Source organism: Helianthus annuus, chromosome 8, assembly GCF_002127325.2.
Source record: "Helianthus annuus cultivar XRQ/B chromosome 8, HanXRQr2.0-SUNRISE, whole genome shotgun sequence".
NCBI classification, from domain to species: domain Eukaryota; kingdom Viridiplantae; phylum Streptophyta; class Magnoliopsida; order Asterales; family Asteraceae; genus Helianthus; species Helianthus annuus.
Window position 1 is genome coordinate 107,125,294 of NC_035440.2, and position 20,775 is coordinate 107,146,068.

A 20,775-nucleotide genomic window follows, 5' to 3' on the forward strand; every position below is an offset into this window, starting at 1 on the left:
CGCATAGATGCAGTCTTTCGATTGTGCACCACATTTGGTTTTGGTAATGGTGGAAACGATGCAATTAACGAGTTTGGTATTGGTGCCCGGTTTAGTGTTGGTTTTTGTATGGCCTCCTTGTTATACGACCCGGGTTTTGATTTTGACAATGCAAGAAAATGAGCCGTCGGATTATATATTGGATTAATGATCTCTTCATCGAGTCTACACCGCAGGGCCCATCTGGTTATTCGCCCACCGATCCAAAGGGTCCATTTTATACTAAACGCAATAAAAGCAAAGTGGGCCAGCTTCATGTTTCCCTTGCTAAAATATCGTTAAAGAATCTTATTCTTTTTAATTTAGACTTGTTTCCTGCTTGCATTGATCAGGTAAGACATCTATCTAGTCGATGTATTGTTTCTCGAATGGTTATGAATCTTATGATCTCAAGTTATGTTGTTTCTTTTCTGATTTTTGTAAGACCCTTTCTAATGTTTAACGATTTCCGTATAAATTACGAAGAGCATGTGGTCAATATTGCACGACCTATTCGATTAGTTAGACAATTTACAAAAATGTACAAAGTAATTATGAAGCTTGCTAATGTTCTTTAAAATTGTGTTCGAAAGTGCGAACCAACAATGTGATTCTAATTGGTTTGTAGAAAACGGTTTAATGACGTTATTTGGAATGACGAATATCAAACCGGTAATTAAAATGAAGTTATGAACACTATTTAGAAAAGAATCACACCCGAGTTTGGATTAATAAGTATCTAGGGCCATCCACCATGAATGGTTTGATTATGTTATGAACACCAATGACTTCTTTGGTTTGTTAATTTGAAATCCTAATCTTAGACATCAACAATCGTCTATCATACGCAACCAGTGCAAGATAACCATCACAATATGAGACAATAGTATGCTTTATTAATCAAAAACAAAAACCAAACCCTAGCATAAATCACAACTTAATGGTAGCAATCATCTCTCAACGTCAATGTTGCAAGAAAGCTTAACAATTTCGAGTTCAAAGCAATACCAACAAATGATTCACACAATTTCAATCAAAGATTAACAAATGTTTGTATCAAACCAAAACATGAAAAACAAACCCTAGAAACTCACAACCTTTCACCCGGGGATGATCTTGAAGAAATTAGCCACTCATGGTTGATGATTAATCTTCAAAACTTGATGGAATATGATAATGGATCAAATGGAACCTTCAAAAATATCTCTAAATCGCCTATGGAAGTCCATAATGGAGTTTGTGTAACTAGGTATTCGAAATGGGTTCTTAACTAAAGTTTTCCCCAAATTCACGCGGGGACCAGCGTGAATAGCTCCTGGGACGCCGGTCTCTGAAGTCTTTGTCCGGTTTTCGCCGTTTTCAAGTTTCTTGAAACACACCTACAAAAAACAACAACAAAATCAAAATATAAAATCGCATGGGTGGTTAACAAGATCGCATGTGTAAAAAAGGGTTTCTTGAAAAAAAAAATTAAAATCGCATGGGAGTTCATCAAAATCGCATGTTGTAAAAACGGATGTTTTTTCCATAAGTAAAAAATATATTTTGTATTACCTCCAAAAAACCTTCTCCATGAGCTTTAAAGTCTTTAAACGATATCCTTAATTGGTCACCATCGATTTTGGTATCCATCGGCAGACATTCACTAATAGTTCCATATATCTCTGTCTGTTTATCGAAGAATATAGACCTGGTGTAGACTTTAGCAGCATCTGCTTCCAGAGTGGTTTTGCTCCAATCGTCAGGCTCAGTATATCTTGATATATGATCATTCTTTCTATGATTGAACCTTTGGACATCCATTGAACCGTCAAAATGATTCAAAAGCTCTACAAGAGTGAGTTGTGAGTTCGCCACATGGCAAAAAAATGGTTCTTACTCTCTGATCTTGAAGTTGTTCGCATAAGTCCAGACATTGGCTCATGCCGATAAAAAGCCTGAATCCACATGGATCTCATCACAAACATATCATCAATCCATTTATTTTCGGTAAGACCGAACTCAATCATTACCAACTTCCACTCTCTCTCAAATATTTCTGGCTCAATGGAACCTGTCCATACAATATCACACATTTTCCTTTTAAAATCCTCATTATTGCACAACTTGTGTCCAACCTACATGAACAAAATGCTTTTCTTATCGACATGTAATGGATATATATATATACCCATGGCATTATAGCCTAGTGGTATCTTGGGGGTGGGATAAGGCTTATGACCATTAGGTCATGGGTTCGATTCCCACAAAGGGGGTTTTCCCAGATTTATTGGGTTTCCTCCTGAATTGGTGTATAGGCATTATTGCCTAGTGGAGATGGATATGATCAGGTGGTTCTGCTGGTGGCACGATGATACTCCAGTGGTCCGTCAGTGATCCAAATTTGTCGTTCAAAAAAAATGTAATGGATATATAATGTAAATAAAAAATGGTAATGACACACAATATAGCATACTCAACCTTGTCTGCCACTTTTTTCATTATGTGCCACATGCACAATCTATGTCTGTTGGTAGTAAAAATACCCTCGATAGCCTGTTTCATCGCAGGGTCCTGGTATGTCACTACAAACTTTGGCTGACGTCCAAATGAATTTACAAAGGAATTGAGAAGCCATTTATAAGACTCAATGCTCTCTGATGCCAACAACCTAGCTCCAAGGGTTACATTTCCACAGTGGTTGTCTATCCCAGTAAAAGGTACAAACACCATCTTATACCTACAAACTAAGAAATTAAAAATTATTGAAAAAAGCAACAATTCGCATTGGAGCATATTTTTTTGTAACATGCGATTTTGCCAGTATAATGTGCGATATATTGAACTCCTAACTTTCATGTTTATTAACATGCGATTTTGCCATTTTACGAAATCATACAACATGCAAAAATATTAAAAGAAAGACATTAATGTAACATTTACTTGTTTGTTTTGAAAGTAGCATCAAACGATATTACATCCCTGAACTCCATGAAGTTACGCTTGCATAACCCATCGGCCCAGAACAAACCAGTTAACCGCTTGTCCTCACCAACTGAATATTCAAAAGAAAAATCAACTAAATATTCTTTTTTATCAGTCAGCCTATTGATCACCATGTCTGCATCATATTCTCCTATATAGCTATTAATTTGAGCATCGACCATGGCGCCAACTTTCTCGAAACCACCATATCGTTTTCTCATTATATGAAAAGCTTTGACCGGGCCAAGGTTTAGAGTACCTAGTTCCCATATCATTTCCTTTGGACTTCTGACAATTGCCTGTAAGCTGGTAGCATATGAATATCTTTAGGACATACAAACTTATGATTATGACCATCAACAAATTTCTTGACTGTAAATAATGTCCTATCCACCGAACCAAGCATAAGTTGAGCTTTGCACCCAGTTCTAATGGTTCATCTATTCCTTGTTTTGTATGGCTTTCTTGACTTCGAATAAGCATCGTCAATAACCAATGGCTTATGTCCCTCTTTAGAGCACACAAAATATTTAGTTTTGATTATACCACCACTGTGGGTTTCACCACCTTTGCGGGAAGAAAAACCAGCTAACTTAGCATATGTTTGGTAAAACACGTATGCTTGTTCGATAGAATTAAATTGCATTCCAACCACAGGTGTAGCTGATGCTTCAACCACCGGAATATAAAGCCTTTCATCTACAAAATTAAATAAAAAGAGAAACCAACATGTTTTATATATAATGAAAACTACATGCGATTTATGGTATCATTCTATGCGAAACCAGCATGTTATGAACGCGTGAATTGTTGGACTCATAACATGTGAACTTGACATTTTGATTCCGTGTTTTATACATGCGATTTATGATATCATAACATGTGAAATCAACATTTATGCCTTTTCGTGACATGTGAATTGTTAGACTCATAACATGCGAAGTTAAAACACTTTGATTCCATATTAATTACCCTCTAATAACATTGAAAACCTTCCAATCAATTACAATCATACAAAATTATTACACCGATTATACAAAAACAACTGACATTGAACATTTAAACATCTGAATTAACAAACTTACTATTGGAACACTCATTGACACCACTTGCATTTGCAGAATTAGGATTTCTGACTTCCTCAATCGTAACTCTCTAATCAGCAGCCAATTGAACGTGATCACTGACGAATTCATCATCTTAAGACTCAACATCTGTGTTCCGTCCGGTATCGCTATGTGGATCCATTGAAAACAACAATCGATTAAACCCTAAACGCACAAAAATGAAAACCGCAATGTATTGTTTTAAGAATTATGAAAATTTGAAACTGATACGATTCAAATTACTGGGATAGTGGTGTAACGAACTTCTCGCGATCCGCTTAAGGAATAGTCTAATTTGCCCCATGCCGATTGAATGGATTGTCTGATATACCCTTATGTAAGAAAAATGAGTTAGGGACACGTGTAGGGCTGTGGGCATCGTGTACGTAATGTATGATTATGGGATTTATATTCTACACTTCCTATATAGATATATAAACATGACAACAAATTTTCCATTTTATTAGCCAATGTTTTTTCTTAGATTTATTGGATTTCCTTTTAAGTTAGCTTATATAGACTATTGCCTAATGAAGATGAATATGATTGGATGACTATCCTCGAGACACGATAATCCTTCAGTGGTGATGTGTTGGTGATCCAAATTTGACATTTCAAAAAAAAAAAAAAAGAAGAAGAAGAAGAAAGAAAAATAGCATTCACATCCAATCCATCAAATTGTGTGTGTGAAGTTTTTATAATTTAAAGAGTATAAAAAGTGGTTGTGAGTGGAGGAGAGAGAAAATGTTACTGTTCATCTGTATATTTGGGGGACACTGTTCACCCTCTATAATTTTTTAATATATTTTGAGAGTGATTGTGATTTGTGAGTGGAGGAGAGAGAAAAGGTAATGATAAAGGTATAAAAAATATTATTTAATTGAAAATGAGAGACAAAATATAGTATGGTTTAGTGTAATTTAGGGTGAAAATATGGTGAAATGGATGTTCTGCATTTCATAATATCATAAATAACAAAGAGCAGCTGTTACCGTCAACAACCACCAATCGCTAATCGCTCCGTCGCCGACGACCACCGTCATCGGCGAAAAAGGGCCAAAATTTCAACCAATCACAACTCCGGCCGTACAATTCGTCTAATCATACTTCACTAAACCTATATAAATCTTCTTATAACTTCATTACCTGCAAACAGTTGGTGCCGTTGATGAATTAGGGTTTAGGAACAAGATCTACACGATTAAACATCAATTTCAATTGCGATTTCGATTTCGTTATTGTAATGGACGAGGTGATTACAGCGGCTGATGCAACTTCAAGTCTTCGTTCGTACTCATCGGAATCCTCCGTTTTACCGTCGAATCTTCCGCTTCTTTCTGCTTTTTTGTCGCTGTTCATCGCTCAATTTCTCAAAGTGTTTACTCACTGGTATGTTAATGTCTGTTTTAGTGCGAATCTGTTTGGGTGTTCATGATGTAATCATGTTGTTGTTAAATTGGGCGTTTGTTAGGGTTTTGGATCTGTTATAACTTGTAAATTGATGTTTTGGAGTTTGTTTGTAGGTTTTGTTAGTAGAATAATGTGTACTCTATGCTGTGATTCAAAGTGTTTGTTTACTCACTTGTATGTTATAACTCTTTTGTTGCGTTTTTTTTTGTGTGATTCTCATAATATTATGGTAAATTGGGCCTTTGTTAGGGTTTCGGTTATGCTGAATGTTTAAATTGAAGTTTTGGAGTTTTTAAGTTTTGTTAGAATGGATTAGGTTAAGTAGAATAATAATGTGTTGTTTATATTGTGATTCATGGTGGAAAACAATGTGATTAGAGTAGAAGTTCAACTTCAACATTGGTATGTTGTAACTTAGTTTCAGTTTGAATCCGTTTGTGTGTTCCCGATGAAATTATGTTGTTATTGTTGTTAAATTGGGCGTTTGTTAGGGTTTCGGATCTGTTGAACTTTTAAATTGATGTTTTGTGGTTTTTAGGTTTTGTTGGAATGATTTTGCTTAACTAAAATAATGTGTGATTTATACTGTGATTCATGGTGGAAAACAATGTGAATATGTGATTAGACTGTATAACAAAGCATAAGGAAAAGTTTATGGTCTGATTTGGTATTTGCTCTTAGTTTAGCAATGTAATTGGTTGACCATCTAGTTGTGTGGTAACTCCTTTATTGGAAAGTAGGCTGTTAAATTGGGCAGTTGTTTGGCTTTCGGATCTGTTGAACTTCTAAATTGAAGTTTTGGAGTTTTTAGGCTGTGTTAGAATAATGATGTGTGGTTTATATTGTGAATCATGGTGGAAAACAATGTGATTAGAGTAGATGACAAAGCAAAGGATCATATCTTTGTTTTGGTTGTGAATATGGAAGTGATGTTTAATGGTTGAGCGGTCTGAGCATAACAAAAAGTTGGTGGTCTGATTTGGCTTTTGCTCTTAGTTTAGCAATGTAATTGGTAAACCATCTGTTTGTGTGTTTATGATGGAATCATGTTGTTGTTGGTTAAGCTGGCCGATTGTTAGGGTTTCGGATCTTTTGGACTTCTAAATTGAAGTTTTGGAATTTTTAGGTTATGTTAGAATGAATTGCCTTTAAGTAGAATAATGTGTGGTTTACATTGCGATTCATGGGGGAAAACAATGTGATTAGGGTAGATGACAAAGCAAAGGATTATATATAGGTTTTCGTTATAATTATGAAAGTGTTGTATTAATGGTTGCTTAGTCTGAGCATAATGAAAAGTTTATGGTCTGATTTGGCTTTTGCTCTTAGTTTAGCAATTGTAATTGGTAGAGTGATAGCAACGGGCTAGCAACAATATTCAGGTCATTCGAAATGGGTTGTTGGAGCTCCTTGAATAAGGTTAAAAAACATAATTCCATGTAGATTAAAAAGATACCCACTTTGTTACCACCATCAAGTTATTCCCACTTTTTTATTTCATGTTAATGCAGTTGTTTTCCACTATGTTGTCAAAGACGCAAGGCGCAGGCGAGGCGCATCGGCCTCGCCCGGAGCCTAGGCGCAAGGCGCAAAAAAGCGTGGGTTTTTTGAAAAAAAGCGCACATAGAGAAAAAAATATAAAAAATATGTTATGCTTTGAAAATAAATAAGATTCCACATATAAAATAAAAAAAAAACTATTATATATGTCATTTAAGATCATGTAGCTAGGGGCTAAGATAAGCAAGACGCATAAATAGTAAAAATAATATATATATATATATATAATAGACGTAAAAAAATTAATATTATAAGTTTTAATAATAAACACCTCATAATCTAACCATAAACAATTTTAAAAACTAAATATTACTTAACTTTTTATACTTTTTAGGTAAGATGTTAGATGGATTCTGCACTTCTAGACTTCTTGGTCCACTTTTAGGGTCAAACTCTACATTGTCAGTAACTCTTCTCTTCAGTCAAGGTCATGTTTCACTGTTCACTGTTTATAAACAGTGCTAAATCACGTTTCATCTCAATTAAATACAAAAGCAAGCATCTTTCTTTTAACCTCATCTCTTTTCTACCCTTCTTCTCTCTTCATGTATCTGAAACAATTCCGGCGAGTTCAGGCTTACTTTTGGCTGGAAGGTAGCCGGAAACTTTTTTTGGCCAAAATTTTGCCAGAAGAGCGCCTGGAGTCCCTGCGCCTAACACCAAGCGCGCGCCTGGATGCCGTTTTTTAAAAAAAAACTCAGTTTTGCGCCTAGCCTACCACCAGGCGCTATTGGTGCGCCTCGCTGCGCCCGAGCGCCTAGGCGCACGCTTTTTGCGCTTTTGACAACATAGGTTTTCCAAGCTTTGTTTAATTGTATATCTTGCTTTGTAGGTAGTACTTTAGTATATGTCTATTATTCCATACTTCTAGGGTGCAAGTTAGTGGTAGTTTCTTTCTTTCCTATATGTATTCGTATTTTTATCAATGAAGAAGTTAGTGTGTTTTGATTAAAAGAATTCTCTTTGGTTGGTTAATCTCAATGGATTAATGGATTTTGAGTTAAATTGATTGTGTCTATGCTAGCTCAATTGTGGCATATTGAGTGGTGATTTCTGTATCTTCGGGAGCGATTCGCAGCCTTACTGTTGGTTTTGGTGGTGATATCCAAAACGAACCGTAGATCTATCTTTTATTTTACTGTTTATTTGAACCGGTTATTCAGGGTTTCACTCCTATCATTTCTCTGTCTTGCTGTGTGGTAAGTCCTTTCTAGTTTAGCGTTCTATTGTGAGTTGGGGACATTAAAATTGCAAAGTAATGATCCAAATTGGAGTTTACTTGATAAGTTGATGATACCGGGACATTCGGTGAAAAAGAAGAAGAGAGAATCGTTTCCTTTTGTAGAATTCTCATGCCTTCGCTGGAATTTAGGAGATTTGATGGAGGTTTTGGTTGTGTAGGATACGGTTACCATATTTGAAAGATTGGAAAAGACACTATTGCCCTTCAATTTTACATAAGGTCCTTCTAATTAAAACACATTTTACATTTTATACCCTATTGATCTCAACCATTAGATCAAATATCCAATGGTTTAAAACACTTCTTACCCTTCTCACATTTTAAACACTTTTTATCATATCCCTACCCAACTTACTACCGGCTTACCCTTCAAACTGAATATACCACAATGGACTTGACTGTTGTTTTCTAACTAACCAAATGAAGAAAATAAAAGAGAAAAGAAACGCAAAAAAACATTTAGTTTGTACTTTATTTCACCTTTCATGACTCGCAACGCATGCCCATAAGTAGTTAGTTGAGTAGCTTTATTCTCCCTGTGAATTCTGCCATGTTGTCAAAAGCGCTGCGCAGTGCAGAGAATGCGCCTCGTGGTGTCCTAGGCGAGGTTTTGCGTCTTTTTTGTAAAAGCGGAGTTCGAGCGAGCGCCTTGAGGAGGCGTAGTCACACAGAGGCGATGGCTTTAAACGAGAGAGGCGCAATGAAGAAGATTAAGAGGAGTAACGTACCTGTTAGGTTGCTATTTGCTAACATGTTTCTTCTTTCTTCTCTTCTGCACACCAGATGGAGCGGCGCTCCCGTCTCTCTTTGGCCGATACCTTAAAAGGGTTTTCTTAATTTGTTAGACTTTTTATTTTATTTGCTGGGCTTTTGTTGGTCTTTTTTTGCTATTGGGATTTATACATTTAGTAGGCTTTTATAAAATAACATCGTTTTTCACTAAAACCCTAAATTTCATTGCATCTTTTAATTGTTTTTCACTTTTATTGTATTTGTTTGTTACAACACATGCGGAATTGTTTTTTGACAACATGCGGATCCGTTTTTTTACAACATCCGGGTTTTGTGTTTTTTACAACATGCGGGGTTTCGTTATGGGGTGTTATAACTTATAACGTGCGGAATTCACATCGCGTACACTTGTACGTTAAGGCCAATTGTACAATACACTTTCTCTCTCTTTATATATATATATATATATAGGGTGGGGTTCGGCTACAAAGTCTAGTTTTCCTAAAAAGTGTACAAAGTCATAAAACATCACAATTTCAGCCATAAAACACACTCAAAACCCACAAATAACAAAGTGAAAATCACAAAAACACAATATCCAAACCCTAACAGTCCATAAAAACTTCAAACACTCCATCGTAGAAACTATGAATATAAAACACAACATGATAATCAACATAAAACACACTAATGTTAGTCATTCGATAATCAAAGCTTTATCATCCAAAACACAAAACAAAACCCACAAATATAGCGTTTTAGTAATCTATACTTTGTTATTTGTGGGTTTTTAGTGTGTTTTATGGTTGGCAGTATGGTGTTTTATGACTTTTTACACTTTGTAGGAAAAATGGACTTTGTAGCCAACTCCCACCCTATATATATATATATATATATATATTTATATATTTATTATTTTTATTATTGCACCTACTTAAAAAAGCCCTCGCTTTTTTTGCGCCTTGCGACTAGGCTTCGGGCGAGGCCTTTGTGCCTTGAGTGCGTGATAGAGTCAGAAAATAGAAAGCTTTTATTGATGAATTAACGATTATAATTAGCCACATTCGAGATAGGCTTGATCTCCAATTCTAAGGTAAGAACCCTAATTTGATAACAAAAAACATGTAACAAAATTAACAAAGACTCCTACTAATACTCCCACTAACAGCAGTTACTACTCTATTCTTGAAAACCTATGTGAAACTGTTTCCACTAGGTTTATCCCGCTATTTTTTTTAATTAATCAAATCAGCAGCTTGGTCAGGTACTGGGCTTGGATTTGGGTCGGATTCTGGGCTGTTTGGTACTGGGTATGTATCAATGCGCCTTGAGCTTTTGACAACATAGGAATTCTGTACTATTTGGCCCTGCGAAAAGGGTTGAATTATTGGTATATGTCGAGACCTTTACGATGTTGTTTTGAAATATGCTTGTTTTGTTATAGGACCTCTGTTGTTTTTATTTTGATTGTGGTTTTCGTATAGTAACTATATTTGTTATTATTATTATTATTTTTTTTTTTGAAAATTTAGTTTGTTGCTTTGAATATGTAGGTATAAAGAGAAGAAATGGGATACCAGAAGGATGCTTAGCTCAGGGGGCATGCCATCATCACATTCAGCAACAGTTACATCTCTCGCTGCATGCATAGGTTTACAAGAGGGCATTAGCTCATCATCATTTGCCATTGCAGTAGTTTTGGCGTGTGTCGTAAGTACTTACAACACCTGAATTTCATTCTTTGTTTTTCTTACTGTTTATTAGAGATTTTTACTATTGTTTCGAATTGATTTATCTTTTTATGGGAAATTTTGTAAGATCATATATGTAGGCTCTATCTCTACCAAACTTAGCGTGACACTTAAAATGTTCAGCTAGAACCACTACATGTCTGTAACAAATTAGAATAATGGAAGAGAAAATTGATAGGATCTGAAAAATTAGCAGGCAACTTGATTTAATTTAAATAGTCGGCTCGATTCGAGAGGGGGGATGTCGTAAATTAGCTTGGTCTTGACATTTGTTCATTTATCGATAACGTAACTTTTTACATCAATCGGTTACTTTGATAATTAACAGGTAATGTATGATGCAACTGGTGTCAGGCTTCATGCTGGTCGGCAAGCTGAGGTATATTCCTCTACTTGCTTTCAATATATGCCTTCTTTTCAATAAAAGTGTTTTTGAACGGTTCGTATATCCTTTCGATGAAATGATAATGTTTTAGTATCATTTTAACAAAAAGGAATGTGTTAAAATCATTATGTTATTTTATTTAATTATGCAGCTATTGAATCAAATTGTTTGTGAGCTGCCTCCAGAACATCCACTTTCCAATGTTAGGCCTCTACGTGACTCACTTGGTCACACTCCATTCCAGGTTTGCTCGCAATCTAGCTTTTTTTTTTTTTAGAATTATCAATTTATATAGATCAAGGGTTTGGTGTATATGTTTCTTTTCTTGTATTGTGATGTTTGAATTCATTAAGTGCTTCTATGTGTGTGAAACATAATTGGTGACAAAATATCCGTTTTTCTCTTCTGTTTATTACAGTTGCTTCTAGTTTCGTTAACCTTTTCTTCTTACGAAAGTTGATAGATGCCTCTATGTATATACATGTAACTAGTTGTTTCATATCTCTCTTATGTGTCAAGGTATATATGTAAGATGACCATAACAGATTGCCCGTATCATATTTAGCCGATTAATATAAATTAGAAAAAGATATATAAGAAGGCATCACCGGAATTTAAGATACAAGATTATTAAAGGGATTTAGATATAACAATATAAGTTTTGTAACATTGTTTATGTCATTTAATTAAGTAGTAATAAAATTAGAAAGATGGAGAGAGGAAAAAAAGTTTTTATCTGTAATGGTAAGCTTATAGACCCACATTAGAAAAATTACTCATTTGAACACGTTACTCAACCTTACCACGTCTACAAATAAGCATTAAATGATTAGCTTTTATTAAATAAATAGGAGAAATATGAAATATTTTGAAGAAAATAACCTTTGTTAGGATCTTGATGCAGGTTGCAGCAGGTGCGGTCCTGGGAATAGTGATGGCCTTTTTCATGAAATTGTCGACCTAGTAATGGTGTGTGTTTGTATTTGCCTAAAATCAAAATAGCTATTGTTTAGGAGACCTTGACAGATAAACAAACATGCTTCTTTAATGATTAATCCAAGCTGGTTTCCTACCATCGTTTGGTATTCATGTATAGTTTATTTATAACATGTTTTTGACGTATGCGACTCTGAGAACAAGAACATAAGTTGTGGGATAAATGTGAACATAATTTGTGGCTTGATTAGTATATTCTTGATGTGGGTAAGATTTGGTTTTCTCTAGTTTGAAATATACATTAGCGACTATGTTCGGTTAATTTGAACATACAATCTCGAGAAAAAAAACCATAAAAAACTTTAAGAGTAAGAAAACTACGAGGAGAAAACTATTGCGTATATATAACTTACAAATATGATAATTGTTTAAATGGTATAACATCTTCAACAATCTAAGGACATGTAATAATCTGTAGCTTGGAACGTATTGTGTTTATGTTTATGCTTTTGGGGTTTGGATATCAATTGTATGACACGAAGTGTATTTCCATCAAATGTCGGCACATGGACTTCGATACAACAATGATTTTCTAGAGTTTCAATCAATGTTGATTGTGAACCGTATGGTACTATGGTGGTTTTGAGAAGTGGCATGTGGTGGCGGCTAGGATTTTGGAGATCAGGTTGTTGTTTATGCTAAACTCTACTGGGAGTGGGTTGTTTCTGCTAAGGTTTTGGGGAGCATGTTTTCGTTGTTACTAAACCAAGATTAGAAAACAAGTTATTTCTACCGATAGTGGTTGTGAGCGGCCCGCGATGACACTAGGGTTTCCAACATCCACTGTGTGTGTGCTGCTGGTCTAAAGCATACAGGGAATGACAGATTGTAAGTAACGTGCAGGTCTAGGTTTTAAAAGTGCAGGTCTATTTGGTGACAACAAGCTATTGTGAGCCAACACTGACATATTTTACACAATGGCTAGGTTTTAAAAGTGTAGGTCGTGACGCGGCTTGTGATGGTAGATAGGGTTTAGAGAAACTTGGCTTTGATGCCATAACGAGTAGCAAGGGTAAATGCTCAACAAAGATTCAAGAGAAGCCCTTAAGACACATTGTCAGATCTACATGTGTCAGTTGAACCACCCCAGAACTAATCAAAATCGGTCGGCCAAAAACAAGAGAAGCGGGTTCAAATTTAAATGAGAACTTGTTTAATAAACAAACTCCAGCTGAGATTTATTAGTCTAAATAAGTCTATTACTTATAAGATTATAAATATTATTTTATACATGATAGAAACAACTAAATAACATATGATACTATTATAACTATGTGTATTTAAATGAGTCATTATATATATGTAACAAAACAGTTGAAGAACAAAGATATATATTCATCGAGCCGAGCTAAACCTTATAAGTTGCTACCAGTCGAACCCATTCCCCCTTCAATTCACTAACTTGAAATAAACACAGAAAGGGAATATTTAAATTGCACGTTTGTAGCTCATGAAAAAAACTTGAGCTCAACGCAAAGTACCAACACATAACGAAATTTTGAAGAAAACTGAAAAAAAATAAAAACAAAATTCCTAATTTTCAATAACTAAAAAACATTAGTATTTAGAGATATAGTTAGATATACACAAGACACTGCCCGTGGCATCAACAAAATGCTAGGTTAACAGACCCATAACCAAACAATAATTTAAAAAATTAAAGCGTGGTTAAATAATAATAATTATTTGTTGGAACTTGATATTCAGTTGACCAGCATGTGGTCAAATCCTCCAGCCCCCTGAAGACCAACCCGGGGTCCTTGAACATTATGAACCAACTGTTGAAGCCACCTTCTTGTCGTCGGGTCCTCCTACAATATATTGGGAACAAAAACAAATATTATTTCTGTATTTCAGTAACTATAGTAGAACGAAAGACACGTACATAATTAGAGGATCCATTTACTTGAAATGGGTCGATTTTTATTATACTTCATTTCCTACTTAAATTGAATCTATAAACTTATAAAAAAGCGTTTGACGGGTTGACCAACCTGCCCGCTTTTCCATTTAAAAGCTTAGTAGTGTAGTCTCCTAATTATATATATAATACAGTGGCAATTTATAAACTAAAAAGAAATGGGTCGACCAACTAGACCTTTTTTGACCTGTTGCACTTTTTTGCCACTTATAGTTTTAGCTATAGTTTCCTAATTATATATATACAGCAAAGTGATAGTTTATAAAACTCAAAAAGGTGTTGACAAGTCAACCAACACGGCCCTTCTTATTGAAAAGGCAACCCGACACTCATCTTGCCACTCGTAACTAATTCAGAATGCTTACACGAAGGCAACTGCTAAAAGTAGCATCTCTTAGCATATCAGGAAGACAGCTCCTCAAAGCATCACACGCCCTGTAATATTCAAATATTGCAAAGTTTATATCATATCGTAAAGGGATACTATAAGTATGTCCCTTGCTGTCATTTATACCAATTTCACCAAAAAAACACGTTTTTTGTACTTTTTAAAGACAAAGGACACACTTTGCAATGTAGTTAAACATACAGGACAACTTTTGTAATTTACTCTTTTTAAAAAGACTGCAAATTTCAACCTATAACATGTTGACACCTCATTTAACGTAATTTTGACTTTTCAAAATTTTAAGGGCATTTTCATCCTCAACAAGTTTTTAGCGAAAACCGCTATAAAAGAAACCACATAAATACTTGGGTGGCGTATAATTATAAAGTAGTTTCTATATAGAGTAAAGTGCCACTTCGTCCTTGAGGTTTGGCCAGTTTTGTCCAAAGGTTTGTTTTTTCGCATCTGGATCCAAAAGGTTTGAAATCTTGCCATTTTCATCCTGCTCGTTAACTATATCTATTTCTCTCCGTTAAGTCATAGGTGTTTCCGTCTTTTTTTTTGCCAACTTAAAGGGCAATTCGGTCTTTTTCACTTTATGTAAAAATTGCCGAATACCCTTGAAAAAGACCGAATTGCTCTTTAAGTTAACAAAAACGATGGAAATACACCTGACTTAACGGAAGAAAAAGGATGAAGTTAACGAGCTGGATGAAAATGGCAATATTTCAAACCTTTTGGATCCAGATGCGGAAAAACAAACCTCAGGGACGAAAATGGCATTTTACACTTCTCTATAAGGCCACAGGGGGCGGTCCAATATATAACGCGTGATACAATGTTCAACGCGTGGAACAATGCAAATTCCCACCCCCACCTCTTGCTATAACGCGTTATAGCACCACGGGAATCGATTTTCGTTATTTTCTTCACGCGTTATTCTTTTGTTTTGTGAGGGTAGTTATTGGTTGGGGGGAAATTGTTGGGTGTGGTGGTGAGTGATGACCACCCCCACTAAAAAAGGTTGTGAGTGATGGAAAAATGGTTGCTGACATGGCGGAACATGATTGGATATTGTGAGTGATGAAATTTTATCACTACTGACCACCCCCCCCCCCCTCCCCTAAAAGTGAACTTGATGACAGGTTGAATTCTTGATTGGCCGCCACAAACATTATATCATAAAATATAAGCACAATCAACGCAAGTATGCAACAAAAGATTTGTGCTTTTTTGTAGGTAATAGGTAATGGTGATGTTTATCAACTAACCTTGGATTATCTGACAAACGAAGGTAACATCGGATGATGTGTTTCAAAAGTCGTGAAGACGGTTGTTCAGCAAGTGCAGCAACCATATTTCCCAAAACTCTACCCACTGCAAAAAACCGTTCAGCAGTGGTGCATATGTAGTCCAGCCCAACATCGTCCAACAAGATCTTTTGAACTATAAATGTGGCAACCTAGGATACAAACAAAACTTTTATCAGACTTCTATAAAGCCAAATAGGTGCAGATAAAGGAGGTAATTTCGACCCATTTACTTCTGAATACGTTGATCTGGGTCCTTTTTATCACAAGCGGGTCAAATAGCGGAATTTAGCTAAAAGGGGAACGAGTCAAATGAATCAAATAAGTTGATAGCCTATTTTCAATTCATACTAACTCCGTAAATCATTTTATTCATTTGGATTATAACTGAAATAATACTTTTTTTTTTGTAATAAACACAGTAATTATTTTAAACACAAAAAATGGACAGCCAATATTGCAGGTCAACCCAACTCGGTTGGTTTCTTTCGACCAGCATAATAATAATTTGTTTCAGCATGAACCTGCTTTAACCCGTTACCAAACCTCATATTTTATATCAAACGGTTAAAATAACGAAATTTAGCTGAAAGGGGTACGAGTCAAATGGGTCAACCAGGTTGAAAGTAGCCGAAAGTTTATTTTTTATTCATACCTACTAATTCGTTATATTCAAAGATTTTACTCTGATGGTATTGTTTCCGTAATCATAATTAATACAAAAACCGAACCGCTAAACCGAAACCGAACCCAAAACCAAACCGAAAACCGAATTAACCGAAGATCGGTCATCGGTTATTTTTTGTACCCTTGGTTAACCGAAAATAACTAAATTGAACCGAATCATTCATATTTTTATATATATCTAGCTTTTATACCTCAATTTCATGTATTTTATGTTTTATACCTCCATTTCATATATTTATACATCCAATTCATGTATTTATACACCTCCATTCCATGTATTTCTAAGTAAATATTTTAGTCAAAGTTTGGTTTGGTTATTAACTGAACCAAACCAAAAACCGACAAATTAACCAACTAAATCGAACCGATTAGCTGAAAACCAAACGGTTGATAAAATAGATTAACCAATGACTTCGGTTATGGTTTCGGTTAAGGCTAATAACCGAACCGAACCAAACCGTGCACACCCCTAAATTGTCAATCCAACCCGATCAGTTTCCATCCATATGAAAATGAATTTTTAGTAAACTTAAACCCATTTTGGCATGTCACCCAACCCGCTCATCCGGATCCATCTTGCCACCTTTGGTATGGTTAACGCAAAGTGAATATAGCATTGAACCAATAATTCGATATAAGAAAAAGGAAAGGCTAAAACCGTACTGTTTTAGACAATTCACTGCCCATTTCCATCGTGCGCAGGCACAGGGGGATTATTTCTGTTGAAAGCAGAAAACTGATAACTTCTGTGTCATCAACCTGATATATAAAAGACAAGGTTCCCCATTAAATTGCTTCATAATAATGTTAGGATGAAAAATAATAGTCAGAAAAAATGAAGTACCTTCACTAGTGCACCAATGACACCTAAGCTAGTGAGCCTCAGATACTCAAATGGCCTTGATTTGCTAGTTGTGTTGAGAAAAGGGTATAAATATAAAGGAATATGAGCTGCAAATAATAAAATTATTCAGTATGTTATTTTGGTATGTGGTATATTAAATACTTAAGTAGTTAAGTGCAGTACATAAATTTATGGCTCCCTTCATAAAAATCATTAATTTTATGAAACTAGGTTCTCTTAATGCAAATCAGAAACTACATTGATCCTGCTATAACAAAAGAAGATAAATTTGTATAGATGAAAAGCAAATGCTAAAGGCTAAAGCCAAATTTTAGTAAGATACTAATTTCATTCTTATACATTTGCAATTGGTATAATATTTTGGTATCGGGTGACGATGATATGACAATAAAAGAATAAAACATAAAGAAAATAGAAGATAACATTTTTTTCCGATTTAAGATTTCTAACTAAATTTGGTGCTAATACTGTAATAGTATAATGTTTTCCCATTTTTACAGGAGTGAAAGAATATCATTTCTCACATATGCATTGCCTACTCAACCATTGATTCACAAATTCTATTGATCAAACAAGATAATTTGTGGGAACTTATAATTTACCATTCAAGAACAGCATTCTTGTGTCTGGATGAGAAGCTACACACTACAAAAATATTAGAAAACAGATTAGTATAACTGCATCAACCACTCATCACCACTACTAAGGTTACGATTGTGCCAAAAGCAAATGTAAAAGTATATTTATGATGACCTCAAGTAATTAGCTTTCCAAAAGCATTTGCATAAGAACATAACTCTAAAATAATACTAATAGTAGGGAGGAAAACTGATGAGAACTAAAAGAACAAGGCAATAAGCTAGAACAGAATAAGCACATTAATACGTAACTAGGTGCCTTCAATGTTAGACAATGAAGAACAATTAGCTAGCCAACTAGGTATGAGTGTAACTTATTGAATTATGATACATGATCTTACATTATAAAGTAACTTTTATTACCATTGTATATGGATAAAAGGATGCAAGTACATCAGTTATCATTCAATCGACATGATCAAACATGAACAGATGAAAACGCAATAAAAAAATTTGGCACGACTTTCAAAAGGCGCACCTGAAGAAGGGCAAGCGCATTGCAAACTCTGTTTGATTGAGCTGGAGTCAAATTGGGCGGTGATAGAAAAGGATATATTGAAACTATTTCCTGCAAGCATGCGATACTTGGCATCAGTTGTGCTGTAAATTTTCACAAAATGAACTATTTAGACCACCAAAGCAACAAAATACACAAAGACATGAACCCATGTATCATGGCAATGGTAATATAACTTTAGCTACCTACAAGTCCCAAAAATCTATATGCTTTTGCCAAGCATATCAATGTACATTACAGAAAAACGACACAATCTAAGAACTATAATTCTCCTAGTCATTTCAATCAAAGAGAAGCACACACAGTCTCCAATATGATCTTATACAATATTCTCTAACGAAAACGCATCAATTACCTAATTGAACTCATAACTGATCAAATTCACATACGCATACGCATACGCATACGTAAAAACTCACAGATTCAATCATGTTTTCATGCTCCTAAGCTGTAAAATCAAATAATCAAACTCTGCATCATCGAATTGATACCTAAACAGGTTCAATAACGCTTACGAAACGCATCAATATCCTAATCAAACTCCTAACTGATCAAATTCACTGGCGTATATGGCAAAACTAACCGATTCAATCATGTTTTCACGCTCCTAAGCTGTAAAATCACGTAATCGAACTCTGCATCATCGAATTGATACCTAAACAGACTGAATAACTCTTACTAAAACTCATTAATAACCTAATTGAAACCGTAACTGATCAAATTCACATACGCATATGTCAAAACTCACAGATTCAATCATGCTTTCACGCTCCTAAGCTGTAAAATCAATCAAACTCTACATCATTGAATTGATACCTAAACAGATTGAATAACTCTTTCGAAATGCATCAATAACCAAATGAACTCGTAACTGATCAAATTCACACAGGCATACGTCAAAACTCATAGATTCAATCATGATTTGACGTTCCTAAGTTGTAAAATCACATAATCAAACTTTGCATCATCAAACTGATACCTAAAAAGATTGAATAACTCTTACCAAAACACATCAATAACCTAATCGAACTCGTAAATGATCAAATTCGCATACGCATAGGTCAAAACTCATAGATTCAATCATGTTTTGACGCTCCTAAGCTGTAAAATCACATAATCTAACTCTAACGCATCAATAACCTAATTGAACTCGTAACTGATCAATTTCACATACGCATAGGTCAAAACTCATAGATTCAATCATGTTTTCACGTTCCTAAGCTGTAAAATCACATAATCAAACTCTGCCTCATCGAACTGATACCTAAACAGATTTAGTAAAACGCATCAATAACCTAATTGAACTCGTAATTGATATAATTCACATACGCGTTCGTCGAAACTCACAGATTCAATCATGTTTTGACGCTCCTAAGCTGTAAAATCTCATAATGGAGCTCTGTATTGTCGAATTCATACCTAAACAAAATGAATGAAAGGATTGGTTGTAGAAGACAGCGTAAGCGTATATGTATGGCGTACCTTGGAGAGTTCGAGAAGTGCGTTTTCGCGAAGATCGGGACTGCTTAAATCGAGTACCAGCTGCTCGGCGAACTGCATTTTCCGACTGTTGTTCTGGGTTCCGGCCAAGGGTGTGAGTGTGAGTAATATTATTATGATTATGGGTGCCCTATTATTATTCTTTGATATGAGTGTGAGTAATATTATTATGATTATGGGTGCCCTATTATTATTCTTTGATATAACCGTAGGTTAGAACCCGGGTTATACACGGGTTGAATAAATGTAATTTTAATAAAAAAAAAAGATGTATCTTTAAAACTCGTATATTGCACGTGTTAAATAAAATATAATATCATATTAAATTCTTTTTGAATAGAGTATAAAATTGTTATATTTAAAAATGGTGTTCTTTCTACATGTTGATGCAATGTGCGATAAATGATTGGTTTAAACCAATAATAACAGTACGCTTACCATTATAACGATGCGTCTAAAAACACTTACAATCCCGTATGCTTCGTACGTTAATGCATTTTGTACAATAACCGGTCTATGTATATGTATATGTATACTTATAATAAAAACAAACGTTTATACTTATCTAAATTTTTGATTAAAATTATTTATAGAAAAACAAATATTTATTCTTATCTAATTTTTTGTTTAAAATTATTATTATTATTTAATATGATCATAATAAAAACAAACGTTTATCCTTATCTAAATATTTATTCTTATCTAATATTTTGTTTAAATTATTAATATTATTTAATATGAGAGATAAATAGGAAAATAAGATAAGAAATCACCAGAAAGTGAC

The 20,775-nt window shown here is 34.7% G+C and overlaps 3 protein-coding genes across 8 annotated transcripts; 1 reads left to right on the forward strand and 2 right to left on the reverse strand.

Moving 5' to 3' along the window:
- Nucleotides 1-1,199: 1,199 nt before the first annotated feature.
- LOC110870478 (protein FAR1-RELATED SEQUENCE 5-like) lies at nt 1,200-5,131 on the reverse strand. Its single transcript, XM_022119656.1, has 7 exons — nt 5,065-5,131; nt 3,453-3,681; nt 2,941-3,306; nt 2,544-2,737; nt 1,898-2,071; nt 1,573-1,847; nt 1,200-1,397 (listed from the first exon to the last, which is right to left on the reverse strand). Exons 1-7 carry the CDS (start codon nt 5,129-5,131, stop codon nt 1,200-1,202), a joined length of 1,503 nt encoding a protein of 500 aa, XP_021975348.1.
- Nucleotides 5,054-12,355, forward strand: LOC110873601 (uncharacterized membrane protein YuiD). The gene is made up of 5 exons (XM_022122551.2): nt 5,054-5,477; nt 10,587-10,743; nt 11,113-11,163; nt 11,321-11,413; nt 12,074-12,355. Exons 1-5 carry the CDS (start codon nt 5,332-5,334, stop codon nt 12,131-12,133), a joined length of 507 nt encoding a protein of 168 aa, XP_021978243.1. The 5' UTR covers nt 5,054-5,331; the 3' UTR covers nt 12,134-12,355.
- Nucleotides 12,356-13,679: 1,324 nt separating this feature from the next.
- On the reverse strand, nt 13,680-20,123 carry LOC110873600 (CCR4-NOT transcription complex subunit 9). Of its 6 annotated transcripts, none has more exons than XM_022122550.2 (9): nt 19,974-20,106; nt 19,839-19,910; nt 18,453-18,542; nt 17,939-17,981; nt 17,316-17,422; nt 17,135-17,230; nt 15,746-15,936; nt 14,452-14,521; nt 13,680-13,976 (listed from the first exon to the last, which is right to left on the reverse strand). In XM_022122550.2, the coding sequence occupies exons 2-9, from the start codon at nt 19,848-19,850 to the stop codon at nt 13,869-13,871; spliced, it is 717 nt and encodes a 238-aa protein (XP_021978242.1). In that variant the 5' UTR covers nt 19,851-19,910; nt 19,974-20,106; the 3' UTR covers nt 13,680-13,868. The 6 variants fall into 6 exon arrangements, with proteins under 6 accessions (XP_021978242.1, XP_035831753.1, XP_035831755.1 ...); XM_035975860.1 differs by having other exon boundaries at nt 19,821-19,910; XM_035975862.1 differs by having other exon boundaries at nt 19,839-19,890; nt 19,974-20,085.
- Between the last annotated feature and the right edge of the window lie 652 nt (nt 20,124-20,775).